This window comes from Pantherophis guttatus, chromosome 14 (assembly GCF_059756535.1).
Source record: "Pantherophis guttatus breed Tessera chromosome 14, ASM5975653v1, whole genome shotgun sequence".
Lineage (NCBI taxonomy): Eukaryota > Metazoa > Chordata > Lepidosauria > Squamata > Colubridae > Pantherophis > Pantherophis guttatus.
Genome location: NC_142076.1, coordinates 11,066,498 through 11,081,487, shown reverse-complemented (window position 1 = coordinate 11,081,487; position 14,990 = coordinate 11,066,498). Strand labels below are relative to the sequence as shown.

The following is a 14,990-nucleotide window of genomic DNA, read 5'->3' as shown; positions in this document are numbered from 1 at the left end:
GGTCCTTGGTGCTCTCTGAGGTTGGCAGTTTTCTTGCAAGATATTTCATTACCCAAGAAGGAGACATCATCAGTGATAGAAGATTGTGGGGTTTCAGGAGGAGGAGGAGGAGGAGGAGGAGGAGGAGGAAGAAGAGGAGGAGGAGGAGGAGAACTGTGGGGTCCTTGGTGCTCCATGAGTTTAGCTGTTTTCTTCCAGACGTTTCATTACCCAACTAGGTAACATCATCAGGCTAGAAGGAAATGGGGTTTGTGGAGTGGAGAAGGAGAAGAAGAGGACAATAACAACAACGACTGTGGGGTTCTTGGTGCTCTCTGGGTTGTTTTCTTGCAGAGGTTTCATTCCCCAAGCAGGTAACATGATTGGTATATTAACTGGTTTTATCATTAGTAACTGATGACGTTAGCTAGTTGGGTAATGAAACGTCTGCAATCTCCTCCCTGTTCTCAAAGTCTATTAGATGTTTCATTGCAAGAAACGTCGAATAACTTGCTATGGACCACAAAAGTAACCACCAATCTTGATTTACAAATGGTTGGGCTTTCAGAGCACAAAACCCAAGAAGAAGAAATAGGAATTGCACATTTGGATCATCTAACCTTTCCACTTCGGTGTCCTTAAAAGATGCTGAACTTCATTAGCTCCCCCATTCATATCCCGCACCAGCATGGAAAGCCATCATCCCCAGCCATCTTTGGAAAAATCCGGCAAGCAAAGCAAACCCCAGAATGCACCATGAAACTTTTTTTTCTCCTGTTGTTTTGTTTTGTTTAACCCCAATTGAGAAATAAGCGATTCTTCATTCTCAAAATAAAACTTTTGGCATCCACTCAGCCAGTGGTGGGTTTCAAAAATTTTTTACTACTGGTTCTGTGGGTGTGGCTTGGTGGGCGTGGCAGGGGAAGGATACTGCAAAATCTCCATTCCCTCCCCACTCAAGGGGAAGGATACTGCAAAATCCCCATTCCCTCCCCACTCAAGGGGAAGGATACTGCAAAATCCCCATTCCCTCCCCACTCCAGGGGAAGGATACTGCAAAATCCCCATTCCCTCCCCACTCAAGGGGAAGGATACTGCAAAATCTCCATTCCCTCCCCACTCAAGGGGAAGGATACTGCAAAATCCCCATTCCCTCCCCACTCCAGGGGAAGGATACTGCAAAATCTCCCTTCCCTCCCCACTCCAGGGGAAGGATATCACAAAATCTCCATTCCCTCCCCACTCAAGGGGAAGGATACTGCAAAATCCCCATTCCCTCCCCACTCCAGGGGAAGGATATCACAAAATCTCCATTCCCTCCCCACTCCAGGGGAAGGATACTGCAAAATCCCCATTTCCTCCCGATCAGCTGGGACTCGGGAGGCAGAGAATAGATGGGGGCGGGGCCAGTCAGAGGTGGTATTTACCGGTTCTCCGAACTACTCAAAATTTCTGCTACCGGTTCTCCAGAACTGGCAGAACCTGCTGAAACCCACCTCTGAACTCATCCAAATTGAAAGAAGCATTTCTTAAGATGCATCCAGTTCCTGGGGGGAACATTTCGAAGCTGGCTCAACTAATAATTTAGCAATAATCCATAGCAGCATATTGACTAATTCCAAAGCCAGGAAAGACAAGCAAATTGGGGGAGGGGGGGAAGCGGGAGGGATTTCTCATTCCCAGCTACATTCTGACATTATGCATGATGACACAAGTTGGCAAGAGCACTCCAGGTGAACCACGAAAAGCTTCGCTCTTTTGCTTCCTTCTTTTAAATGCATGACTGATTCTTCCCACGTTGCAGAAATAAAAAAGAATGACAGATTGACAAGAGTTGAAAGGGACTTTGTAGGTCATCTAGTCCAACCAGTGGTGGGTTGCCCCCGGTTCGGACCGGTTCGCAAGAACCGGTAGTAAAACCGGCAGGAGGCTCAGCCGACTGACCCGGACATCATCAGGAACGGGGCGCGTGCGGCCCTCTTGCAAACCGTTAGTAAAGGTAAGTAGAACCCACCTCTGAGTCCAACCCCCCACCCAAGCAGGAGACCCTACACCATTTCTGACAGATGGCAGTCCAGTCTCCAGTGGTGAAGCTCCCACAACTTCCAAAGGCAACTTCTCTTTCATGGGTTGATTGTTCTCATTGTCAGGAAATTCCTCCTTATTTCCAGTTTGAATCTCTCCTTGGTCAGCTTCCATCCATTATTCCTTGTCTGGCCTTCAGGGGCTTTGGAGAATAGTTTGACCTCCTCCTCTCTGTGGCAGCCCCTCAAATACTGGAACACTGCTATCATGAAAGAACTAAGGAGAAATTTCCTGACAGTGAGAACAATTAATTGGTGGAATAACTTGCCTACAGAAGTTGTGAATGCTCCAACACTGGAAGTTTTTAAGAAGATGTTGGATGACCATTTGTCTGAAGTGGTGTAGGGTTTCCTGTCTAAGCAGGGGGTTGGACTAGAAGACCTCCAAGGTCCCTTCCAACTCTATTCTATTTCTATTTCTATTTCTATATATGTATGTATGTATGTATGTATGTATGTATGTATATATGTATATATGTATGTATATGTGTACACACACACATATATGTACACACACACACACACACACACACTATACAAAACTTTTTAATTGGGGTGTGCATTTTATAATATAGCACTTTGATGTTAGTAGCGAAGTCGTGTCCAAACCATCGCGATCCCATGGACAACATTCCTGTCCTCTACCAACCCCCAGAGACCATTTAAGCTCACGCCAACTGCTTCAGTGACTCCATCCAGCATGGATGTAATTTATAAATATAGATATATTGAGTGTGCATACTTAAAATATGTTTTTATGGACAAGCATCTGTGATAAGAAGAGTTTGGAGACCCTTACTCCGTCAATGCCAATACGGATCAAGAGAAAAATATATACAATCTTGGATATGTAGAGATCCAATGATGTACTTTATTTTCCTTTAATTACGAACTAAAGGCAATTTAAAGAGTGGTGAGCAACTACATTTAATATTCTGTTTCACTTAAAAGAAATCCTTGTTGGATCAGCGGGTTTTTTTCCTCCTAAAGAACAATTCCGTAGACAGAATTTGCATGAAATATCAGATGAAACGCATGAATAGATTGGCTTGTTGGTTTCAGTGCAGCGTAAATTAGGTATGACTAATTTGGAGAGCAAAGGAGTCTTTCCAAGAATAACAAGCATTTAAAACTCTCTAACATACTGCCTCAGTTTGCATTGAATGGAACCTAATAATTTCCGTAGTTACCACGCTGAAAAGAATCAAAAGTGGAAAAGAAACTCAAATCTTAAGTTTCAAATGCTAAGTAGCCAAAACCTTGGTTATTTGAAGCTAGAGGCCTCTCAAAAGAAAAGGGAAGGGAAGGAAGATAAAAGAAGAGGGAAGGGAAGGGAGATAAAAGAAGTGGGAAGGGAAGGGAAGGAAGATAAAAGAAGTGGGAAGGGAAGGGAAGGGAAGGGAAGGGAAGGGAAGGGAAGGGAAGGGAAGGGAAGGGAAGGGAAGGGAAGGGAAGGGAAGGGAAGAGAAGAGAAGAGAAGAGAAGAGAAGAGAAGAGAAGAGAAGAGAAGAGAAGAGAAGAGAAGAGAAGGGAATGAAGATAAAAGAAGTGGGAAGGGAAGGGAAGGGAAGGGAAGGGAAGGGAAGGGAAGGGAAGGGAAGGGAGATAAAAAAAGAGGGAAGGGAAGGAAGATAAAAGAAGTGGGAAGGGAAGGGAAGGGAAGGGAAGGGAAAGGAAGGGAAGGGAAGGGAAGGGAAGGGAAGGGAAGGGAAGGGAAGAGAAGAGAAGAGAAGAGAAGAGAAGAGAAGAGAAGAGAAGAGAAGAGAAGAGAAGAGAAGAGAAGAGAAGAGAGAAGAGAAGAGAAGGGAATGAAGATAAAAGAAGTGGGAAGGGAAGGGAAGGGAAGGGAAGGGAAGGGAAGGGAAGGGAAGGGAAGGGAAGGGAAGGGGAAGGGGAAGGGGAAGGGGAAGGGAAGGATTGGCCCGAAGTCACTCAGTCAGCTTTCATGCCTTAAGAGGTACTAGAATTCACAGTTGCCCGATTTCTAGGCGGGCCCCTTAAGCCCTATGTATAATTTTTCTTAACAGACAATTTTTTTGGTCTCTTTTCCTTTTTCCATCTCTTCGTTCTGTATTATTAAAAACAACACCAACACCTTACTTATTAGGAAAAAAAACCCCACCAATTGTCAGATTCACACTCTCTTGTAAAGCCTCGCCAGATCAGTCCAGGGCTCAGAAACAGTACCTAGAGTTAGGATCTCAGAACAGGAAGTTGCCTTCGAGTGGATTTGGATTTCACGGCCAACCTGTTATTCTGGAATCTGCGGCTCCATTTATGGGCAGCCCCGATCCGAGGAGGCTGGAGGCCAAGCAAGGGCACACCCAATCCTTTCTTGGCAAGGTTGCCCAAAAACCTCCGGGTTTGATACGGATCCTGCCCTGAACTCCCTCCCCCTCCCTTGTCTTTCATGACGCCCTGCAAACAAAACCCACTTCTTTCGTGCCAGGAAGACAAGATCTCCATTGTTAATTTTTTGGGGGGGGGGGGAAATAAAAATAAACCACAGATGGACACATTCCTCTCATCGTTTGCTCTTTTTTTCTTTCTTTCTTCATCTGACCTGTTTTTTTTTTTCATGCTTTTGAGTTTGCAAAGGGGGCCGTAGCCCTGAGACTTTGGTGGGAGTAGGGGGGGGGGAGAATCGCTGGGAAAAAAATATATATCAAGTGTGGATTCTCAATAGATGCTCCAGGGTGCATCTGGACAAGCTACCGTTCTGGATGGAGTCAAAACCAGGGTGGATTTGATTTAAATCGAGTTGATTTAAATCACAATTGAAATCATGATTGAAATCACTAGTAAAAAGGCTTGATTTAAATCAACTCGATTTAAATCATAATTTTTAAAGAGCAACTGTCATCTCTGCTACTCCTTTGACCCGCTGTTGACTCACCGATAGTCCCAGTGTTGCAGAATATACAGCCTCATGCTACATAACTAAGCTCCATTTCATGCGGAATAAACTAAATTATTTATGTATCTTAAATAGAAAACTATCTTACCATAGATTTTTACCCCAAAAGTTTTTTATTAAAATAAATTCAAAAAAAATCAAAAAAAATCCGATTTAAATCAAAAAAATCTGATTTTTTTGACTTTTTTTAAAAAAAATCATTGATTTTTATCCACCCTGGTCAAAACCCACAAATATGGTCTTAAGATTCATTTCATGATTAAGATGTGGTTTGGAGGAACATATGGGGAAAATTATTTAACAGCTGTTAAGTGAATCACTGCAACTGATCAGTAACAAAGTTGTGAAGTGAATTGATTTTGCTTCTCAAAAGGTCGCCAAAGGGGGATTTCGAGACCTTGGGAAAACAGCAACGGTCGTTAAGTATGAACCGGTTGCCAAGCATTTGAATTTTGATCACGTCATCACGGGGATGCTACAAAGTTCGTGTGAAAAAAACAGTCACGAGTCTCCTTTTTCAGTGCTGTTGTGACTTGGAATGGACACTAAAATGAATGGTCGTAGGTCAAGGGTTAGAGTTAGCTATACAGGTAGTCCTGGAATACCGTTCAAACCAGTAGGGAAATTCAACTTTTTTTTACTACCGGTTCTGTGGGCGTGACTTGGTGGGTGTGGTATGGCTTGGTGGGCGTGGCAGGGGAAGGATACTGCAAAATCTCCATTCCCACCCCACTCCTAGGGGAAGGATACTGCAAAATCTCCATTCCCACCCCACTCCAGGGGAAGGATAATGCAAAATCTCCATTCCCACCCCACTCTGGGACCAGCCAGAGGTGGTATTTGCCAGTTCTCCGAACTGCTCAAAATTTCTGCTACCGGTTCTCCAAAACCTGTTAGAACCTGCTGGATTTCACCCCTGATGCGCGCGTGCCCCCTCATGTGCCCCCACCCCCCACCCCCGCACATGCACGGCAGAGACCCAACGAGCTGGCCGGCAGGAGGCACATGCGCGGCAGAGCTGAACTGGGGCAACGGCTCGCGTGCCCAGAGAGAGGGCACTGTGTGCCACCCCTGGCACACATGCCATAGGTTCGCCATCACGGCTATAGACTCTTGGCTTTGTTGGTGGTTATTTAGGAATCTTGGCTATTTCTTTTTTTTAAAAAAATATTATATTATCTATCGCCGTGATGGCAAACCTATGGCACACGTGCTACAAGTGGCACGCGGAAGCCATATCTTTGGGCACACGAACATTGCCCTAGCTCAGGTCCAGCGCACATGCACACACTGGCCAGCTGATTTTCGGGCCCTCTGGGCCCACCGGAAGTCAGGAAATGGGCCGTTTCCAACTTCCGGAGGGCCTCCAGGGGGTAGGGAAGGCAGTTTTCGCCCTCCCCAGGCTCCTAGAAAGCCTCTGGAGCCTGGGGAGGGCAAAAAACGGGCCTACTGTGCCCACTGTGCCATCGCATGTCAAAAGTGGGGGGGCACGTGCGCATGTGTGGGGGGGCAGGGCACACTGAATTATGGGTGTGGGCACGCGTGTGTGCGACCCCATCCCCACTCCCCCCGCTTTTGGCACACAATGACAAAAAGGTTAGCCATCACTGATCTATCGTATTGATTTTTATCTACTTAAAGTTGCCCACAGTCATTTGTATAAGGTGCCTTGGTAGTACAGGGGTTTAAGGCACCCTGTTATTAAGCTGGTTATTAAGACCAGCTGCCTGCAATTACTGCAGGGTTCGAATCTCGCCAAGGCTCAAGGTCGACTCAGCCTTCCATCCTTTCTAAGGTAGGTGAAATGAGGACCCAGTTTGTGGGGGCAATAAACTGACTTTGTATAAATATACGAAAGTATGAAGGCTATTGCTGAGCACATTGTAAGCCGCCCTGAGTCTTCGGAGAAGGGCGGCATATAAATCAAATAAAAAATAAAAAATAAAAAAAAATAAATCAATCCAGAAATAAAAAAATCCAGAAGAGACTCAGGAAAAAAAAAATATTGCTGGATGTGAAAAAAGCAGAGATTCAAGGAATTATTTCAGGACAGATAGTAGATGACGTAACAGACGGACACACATGTATGATTAAAACATGGCACTGCAGCCTGCAGCCCTTTTCCTCAAATTAAACCTCAGGAAAGATAATGAATGTCAGTGAAACAGAAGAAGAGAGAGGGAACAGCCTGAATAATTCAAAGGAATCCAGGTTGCTTGGGAGTTCAGAGGAACAATTACAAGCAAACGCAAAAGCCAGATATAGCTAAGTTAAGAAACTGGCCTGTTCTCGGAGCAATATCATTTCTGAAAAATTACTATCCAAAATTCAGGCTGGGATCAGTAATAAGCCAATGTTTGTTCTGCTGGAGCTGGGTGCAGCATGCTTGTTTAACTAGCCCAAGTTCAAAACACCTTGGCTTAATATAATGTGTGAACCCAGCAAAGGTACATTTTTAAACAATGGCTAGTTTCAAACTTGGCATTTGTTTTGTTTTTTTTTAACTACGGTTTACAAAACAAGCACAATTGCCAACTTCATAGCCCAGCTCAAATTGGGCATCATTCATTTCATAACATGCCTTGCTTAGCAACTGAAACTCTTATCCAAACTGTGGTTGTAAGTCCAGTACTATCTATATAATAATAATAAACGTTATTGTCATTGTATGTGTATACACAGTATACACATACAACGAAATTTACTTGACATCCAAAGACCAGTCCCACACACATAATCCCCAAACACACTCCCACCCACCACAATTCCCCACCCCTAAACCACCCAAACATCCGCACAACAGACCAAGTAATGCTGTCCAACATCTCACCGATGGTGGCCCTTTAGTTCATGGTTGAGTGCAATTATAGCTCTGGGATAAAAAGTATTCAGGAAACGTTATGTTATGCTTCTTTATTTCACATGCCCTTTTACTGTACTAAATTCCGCTGAAAAGTCAATCTTGAGACGAGTACCTCTATGTAACAGCAGGAAAAAAAGCAAGCTTGATTCAGTGTGTAAAATGAGAGCAACTTCTACATTCTCAGGAAGAATAGACTAGAATAAGAGAGTTGGAAGGGACCTTGGAGGTCTTCTAGTCCAACCCCCTGCCCAGGCAGGAAACCCTCCACCACTTCAGACAAATGGCTGTCCAATCTCTGCTTAAAAACTTCCAGTGTTGGAGCATTCACAACTTCTGGTGGCAAGTTGTTCCACTGGTTAATTGTTCTCACTGTCAGGAAATTTCTCCTTAGTTCTAAGTTGCTTCTCTCCTTGATGAGTTTCCACCCATTGCTTCTTGTTCTACCCTCAGGTGCTTTGGAGAATAGCTTGACTCCCTCTTCTTTGTGGCAGCCCCTGAGATATTGGAAGACTGCTATCATGTCACCCCTAGTCCTTCTTTTCAAGACACACAGATAACTTTCTACCTCACTAAATTCAGCCCCCCTGCTCAGTGGGGAAATATTCAGTGAGAATAACCGGCAGTGCCCTACACCAGTGGTAGGTTGCCTCTGGTTTGGACCGGTTCGCAAGAAGCAGTAGTAAAACCGGCAGGAGGCCCCGCCCACTGCCCCGGATGTCATCATCGGCGATCTGTGCATGCAAGGGTGCGAGCGCGATCCCGTTGCAAACCGGTAGTAAAGGTAAGTAGAACCCACCCCTGTCCTACCCCTCATGCCGATACACAAGTCATACAACAGGAACACATTTAGTTCACGTGATGGATTGGATTTGACTTGCCACGAAGTGATGAGATACTCTAAAGCTGTACCAATCCATCATTAGGATCCCCTGGAGAAAGCCTTACTAATGGAAAGATGCAACAGGAAGGTTGCAGGAAGAAATTCAGACCAGCAAGCAATTCATTACATGTTTATAGATCTCAAATTGCTTCCAGAAGAATCTAATCTGACACTTCTTAGGGATCGCTGTATGTAACTTTTGTTTCAAATCCAGGTGCAAATTTAAAAAATGACCCTAAAAGATTATAGGCTCTATATTAAAAAAAAAAAATACTGCGTTCTGTTTCAGGCTTATTCTATTATCTAGTGGAATATACAGTAGTGGCCAAAATTGTGGAAACCTTTTGGGAAAAGTGTATATTTGAGGTTTGATGACTAATAGCACCACTTTTGGGGGGAGTTTCAAGATAAATCATATTCCACTGCTGGAATGGCCTGGGAATAGACCAGACCTTAACCCAATTGAAAATCTAGGGAGCCGACTCAATAAACTTTAGTCAAAAGCGACCCAGCAATAAAAACCCAGTTAATAGAAGCCATCCTTCAATCTTGGTTTCACATGATAACAGCTGCAGAACTAAAAGACTTGGTTCACTCCATGGGAAGACCTTGTAAGGCCGTCATTCATGCTAAAGGTTACCCCACTAAGTATTAACTGACATGGGGATCATTTTTGTATATCTCGTTTTTTCTACGTGTTTTGCTTTATACTGCAACTGCTATTCTAATAGCAAATCCTTCCTAAAAGTTATTGCATTACATTCTTGATGAAATTATCTTTCCATTGATATCTAATTTTATGGTATTACTCCAAAAAAAGTGGTGTTATTAGCCAGTTTTAGAAAATGCACTTTTCCCAAAAAAAAATTGGCCACTACTGTACAAGATTCAACTTTTTCTTCCTCCCTTTTAATCCACGAAACAGAAACCCTGTGAGGTTGGATTTCAAAGAAGGGCGGGATTATTAGTGCAATATGTTCTCCACTTGGAGATATGTAGATTTTGTTTCCCAAAATTCCCTGATCAGATTAGACGGTTTTGAGAATTCTGGGAGTTGAAGTCAACACATCTGGAGTTGTCAAGGCTGAGAAGCAAGAGATGTGAAATCAACATCTGTCTCTATTTCACTCCCCTGCTCCAAATATTTAGATACATTATACACATTATTCTTAAATATATTACCTTAAATATATCCCATATATTATGGAATGTATTACTCTTGCCAGTAGTTTTAAGCAAACTTTTGAAATTTAGCTAAGGACTTCCTTCAACCCTAGAATCCAAAACTTCCCATCCTAAACTAAGTCTTCCTTCAACTTTCTCTCACTGCAGATACAGTATATGCCTTCGATTCCCAGAATTCCCTAGCCAGTATGAACTGCTGCTAAGAATTCTGGGAGCTGAAGTCCACAAGTCTTAAAAGTTGGCCAAGGTTGGAAAGCAGCAAGTTAGGGAAGGCAGCTTTTCACAAACAGGGCAGATCCTTGCTTGTAAAATTATCGCCTTTATCCTAACCTGCCTATGTTAAATCATGGGTCTTTACTGCGATCCCTGGAGCACAACTGGATTATCCATGAAGTCAGTCCGGAAGATAATCCACACCTGGGCCCAAAGCAAACTTAAGAGCCCTGGATTTACCTCAGGAGTTTAGCTAGAATGGACCAAGCAGGCATCAAAGCAACATTATGAAGCATTTCTAGCTTTATCACGTGGGCCAACCTCACTCATCTCACCCGCACAATGACACAACACTAGGCAGAGGCATCAAACTAAGATTAGCTGTTAAAAAAAGCTTCTACCTTAAGGGGAAAAAAAGCAGTTCTGCTTGTAGCAAATACAAATTAAGTGACTCACAGATAAAACCATCTAGGCTCATTTTCCATAGCCTCCTAATTCCCTTCCTCTTTTTTATCATCTAAGTCTACCTTAGCAAATTTAAGATATGTGGACTTCAACTCCCAGAATTCCCAACGTGGGCCAGGATTGAAAAACACCAAGTTCTAGGCCCGTGATGGCAAACCTATGGTGCACGCGGAGCCATATCGGTGGGCACACGAGCGTTGCCCTAGCTCAGGTCCGGCGCGCATGCGGACACTGGCCAACTGATTTTTGGGCCTTCCGGGCCCATCGGAAGTTGGGAAACAGGCTGTTTCTGGCCTCCAGAGGGTTTCCAGGGGGGGTGGGGAAGACCGTTTTCACCCTCCCCGGGCTCCTAAAAAAGCTCTGGAGCCTGGGGAGGGCGAAAAACAGGCCTACTGGGCCCACCATGCCATCACGTGCCAAACATGGGGGGAGTTCGGGGGGATGGGGTGCATTAAATTATGGGTGTGGGCACCCGTGTACATGACCCCCTGCACTCCCCCCGCTTTTGGCACATGATGGCAAAAAGGTTAGCCATCACTGATCTAGGCTATATAACCCTTGGAAAATGTGAATTAGGCCTAATGTTTTACAGTGACCTGGTTTACACACTAAATCAAGGAACGGTTTGTTTAATCGCAGTTTAGAGCAGAGGTGTCCCACCTTGGTGACTTTTAAGATTTGTGGACTTCAACTCCCAGAATTCCCTAGCTAGCTGGGAAATTCTGGGAACTGAAGTCCAAAAGTCTTAAAGTTTGCCAAGGTTGGACACCCCCGTTTAGAAAATAAGCCATGAAAGGAGGTACATCCCTACAGTATGTTAAGCTATAAATCATAGTTAACAACGGACCACAGCTGGATTCACCTAGCCCAAACCAACCCCAAACAAACTGAAGTACCACATTATCTGGTTCTTGCTTCCCCAAATTAATTAAGACAAACCTAACTAAGTTGAACCGGGATATTAAATGTGATCTCACTTGGGTCAATTTTTATTAGAGGAGATGATGTTACTCTTCTCCGAGTTTGGGCCCTTTAAATGTATTTGCTTCTCTACGTTGTTGATTCAAACCGCGTACCAGTTTACACACAGATTATCAAAATCCCCAAAACGTTTTGCAAGACTGCATCCTTATCAACCTGCAGGTGAAGAGCAGGAAATCTGAATTATTTCCCTATTTGTAGTTCTGAAACTAAAAAAATTCCTGGCATATGGGAACCAAAAGTTTCTTTAGGGCCTGGCCAAATTTATTATCCCAAAGGTGTATGAAACAGCACTGAAACAACACAAGCCTTATCTGTAATGTGACTCCCTGCTAGCCAAATAAACTGAGTCTCAACAAACCAGGCCCAACCATTAGCCAGAATTGCAGCCGTCACCATCCCTGTAACCCAAGACTAAGCAACTATTGTTCAGTTTGTCGATAATTCTCCAATCCAATGCAGAGGGCCCCTCTTTCATGGACCAAGCCTGCATAGATCTCAGGGCATCCTTTCCCGGATAAATAAGACGGACAGGCCCCAATTTTGTCAGCAAAGGTTGGAAAAGGGAGCATCCTTTAAACACGAAACCCCAGTAAACTCCCCCCCCCGATTTTACCTGCTCCGCTCCGTAGACAGTGGCAAACTGCACAAACTCCTCTATCCGGACAAATCCATCATCGTCCTGGTCCAGGGCTCGGAAGACCGTTCGGAGCTGAGGGGCATCTTCCAAACAGCCAGGTAGCTCTTCTTCCAGGTGTTGGGCCTGTCCCAAAGGTAAGTGGGGAACGATATCGTTGGAAGACCGGAGAGTGGGGAGCAATGTACTTGGGGGGGTCGCCACTAAAGGCCTTAACAAAGGGGGACCCCGGCCCATTTGAGAGTCCGTGTGGTCCATCTCATCCGTCCAAGGGCAATCCAGAAAGAGCCCAGAGCTGTAGGATTCCTCTTCCGGAGGGGCCGCGAGATCCAGGAAAAGACCCTCCGAGCCTGGGAGGGTCCCCGAAATGGGACAGAAAGGTTCCTCTGCGTCCAACTCTTCCCTCTTAGTGACCGCCTCCCGTCGTAAATCCGGAGCAAGGGGAGGTTCTACTAAACAGTTCCAGGGCTCACCATCAGCACTTTCCTCCAGGATCTGCTCAACGGCGGCGGCGTCTTCTTCTTCTTCTTGCAAGAGATCTCCCGCACCTGAGTGGCTTTCCTCGAGGCTGATTGGGCCGTCGCGTCCCCGAGAACCCGGCTGCGCTTCTAGCTCCGCCGGCCCGGCTAGGCAGCAGCCTCCGAGGGAAGAAGAAGAGGAGGAGGAGGAGGAGGAGGAGGAAGAAGAAGCAGAAGCTCGGCGGGGACCCCGCTCGGCCATCCCGCGCAGCACCTGTTCCAGGATCGGAGGAGGCACCGCGTCCTGCAGCATCGCGGCGCTAGGGGAGCAGCTTCCCCCGACGGGGCTCCTTGGAGAACGGCACAGCAGCAGCTCCGGGCCGGGCAGAGGCGGCGGGGACGGGGGTCGCCGGTGGAGACCCTCCAACCCCAGGGGCTCCAGGCTCAGCCTCGCCTCCCGCGCCGTCGGGCTCCCCGGGTCGGAGAACTCCATGGCCGTCGGAAAAGCGGACGAGGCGGGCGGGGGTCGCGTCTTTCCAGCCCCCTCTTCCTCCCCCAGCGGGGGCGGCCGATCAGGGAGGGCCCCTCCAAGCAGCAGCAGCAGCCGCCGTGGTCCCCCGCGTCCCCGGGAGCGGCCCGCCGAGCTCCCCCCGCCGCCTCCTTCGCCGCCGCCTCCTCCTTCGCCTTCGCCGCTCTTTTTGGGGGCGCAGCCGGGGCGCCTCCATCAGCTCCGCGCCCTTCGCATCTCCGGCAGCTGCTGCTGCTGCTGCTGCTCCTCCGGCTCCGGGGGCGCGCAAAGCGGGGCGGGAGCGCGCGCACTGCTTTCCCCCAGCCGGGGAGGGAAGGAAAAAAAAAGGGGGGGGAGAGGAGGGAAGAGGAAGAAAGGATGCAAAAAGGGGAGATTTGCAAAAAAAAAAAAAAAGGAAAAAAAGGGGGGGTGGAGGGAAACCCCCTCCCCAAAAGCAGCGCTGGAGACCCCCCCCCACACTCCGCAATTAGCAGCAGCTGCTTTGCAAGGCAAAGGCCGGGCAGGGGGGGGAGGAGGAACCCCCCCCCTCCCGGGCTTGCTTGCTTGCTTGCTGGCGAGATTACCCTGAATGGGGATGGGGGGGGGGTCTCCCAGCCCCGCTTGCTGCAAAGGAGGAGGAGGGAGGAGGCTGCTTCTTCCAGCGAGCCGGGTTGCCGGGAGGAGGAGTGGCTGGGGCTCGGCTCGGCCTGGCCGGCGGCGCTTGGCGGCTCCTCCCCGGCGGAGGAGGGTCGGCTTTGTGCGCGGCCCTCGCTCGCTTTTCCTCCCCTCCCTTCCTCCGCGCGAGGCTGGGCGGGCGGGCGGGCTGGCTGGGGAGGGGCCGGGGGGAGGCTTAGCGGCGGCGATGCCCTCCGGAGACCCCGAGGCTGCCAGGCGGGCGTGGAGGAGGGAGAAGCTCGGCTCGGTTAGGCAGCTTGCCCGGCGGCCGCAGCGCTTGGCGAATCCGACGCCGGCGCATCAAATTGGGGCTCCCCTCCTAGGAGCTCCCACAATGGGTTTGGGGGGGGGAGGTCCTTTTCTACGATGCCTGGGAAGGCAGGTAGTCCTCGATTTGCCACCGTTCGTTTAGTGACCGTTCGAAGTTACGACGGCACCGAACAAAGGGACTTTACGACCGCTTTTTTTTTTTTTTGCTTTGATTTATATGCCGCCCTTCTCCGGAGACTCAAGGCGACTTACAATGCACTTATAGCAATAGCCTTCATTCTTTTGTATATACCTGCTTATTAGGGCTTTTGCCCCACCCCCCATAAGCGGTGTTTCTACAAAGTCAGCTTATTGCCCCCACAATCCGGGTCCTCATTTTACCTACCTCGGAAGGATGGAAGGCTGAGTCAACCTTGAGCCTGGTGAGATTTGAACTCGCACTAATTGCAGGCAACTGGCAGCTAAGTGCTACATAACAGCACTTAGTCCACTGCACCACCAAGGCTCTTGGCTTGGTAACTGGTTCATATTTGTGACAGGTCGCAGGGGGGGGGGCATGTGACCCTCTTTTGCAACCTTTCTGACAAACCAAGGGGGGGGTGTGCAGCCAGATTCACTTAACGACGGTATTACTAAACTAAGCGCTACAGTGATTCATTTAACCACGAGCGAGCCCAACATTTCTGTTCTTAAGGGGAACAACGATGAAAAGTACATTTTGCCCCGTTTTGCAACCTTTCTTTGCGACAGTTGTTAAGTGAATCATTGCAGAAGTTAAGTTCGTAGGCCGGTTGTCCGGTGAATCTGGCTTCCCCGTTGAGTTTGTTTGTCTGAAGGTCGCAAAAGGGGATCATGTGACCTTTTTCTCATTTTTT

At 47.3% G+C, this 14,990-nt stretch overlaps 1 protein-coding gene across 3 annotated transcripts in view; it reads right to left on the bottom strand.

Moving 5' to 3' along the window:
- Positions 1–13,907, bottom strand: part of RAB11FIP3 (RAB11 family interacting protein 3) — an 89,987-nt gene extending 76,080 nt beyond the window's left edge. The window contains exon 1 of one of the 3 annotated variants that reach the window (XM_060692949.2): positions 12,184–13,907. In XM_060692949.2, coding sequence (XP_060548932.1) covers positions 12,184–13,155 — 972 coding nt within the window. In that variant the 5' untranslated portion in view covers positions 13,156–13,907. The remainder of the gene's footprint in view (positions 1–12,183) is intronic. The other 2 variants (XM_060692950.2, XM_060692947.2) reach the window with 2 other exon arrangements.
- Positions 13,908–14,990: the final 1,083 nt, after the last annotated feature.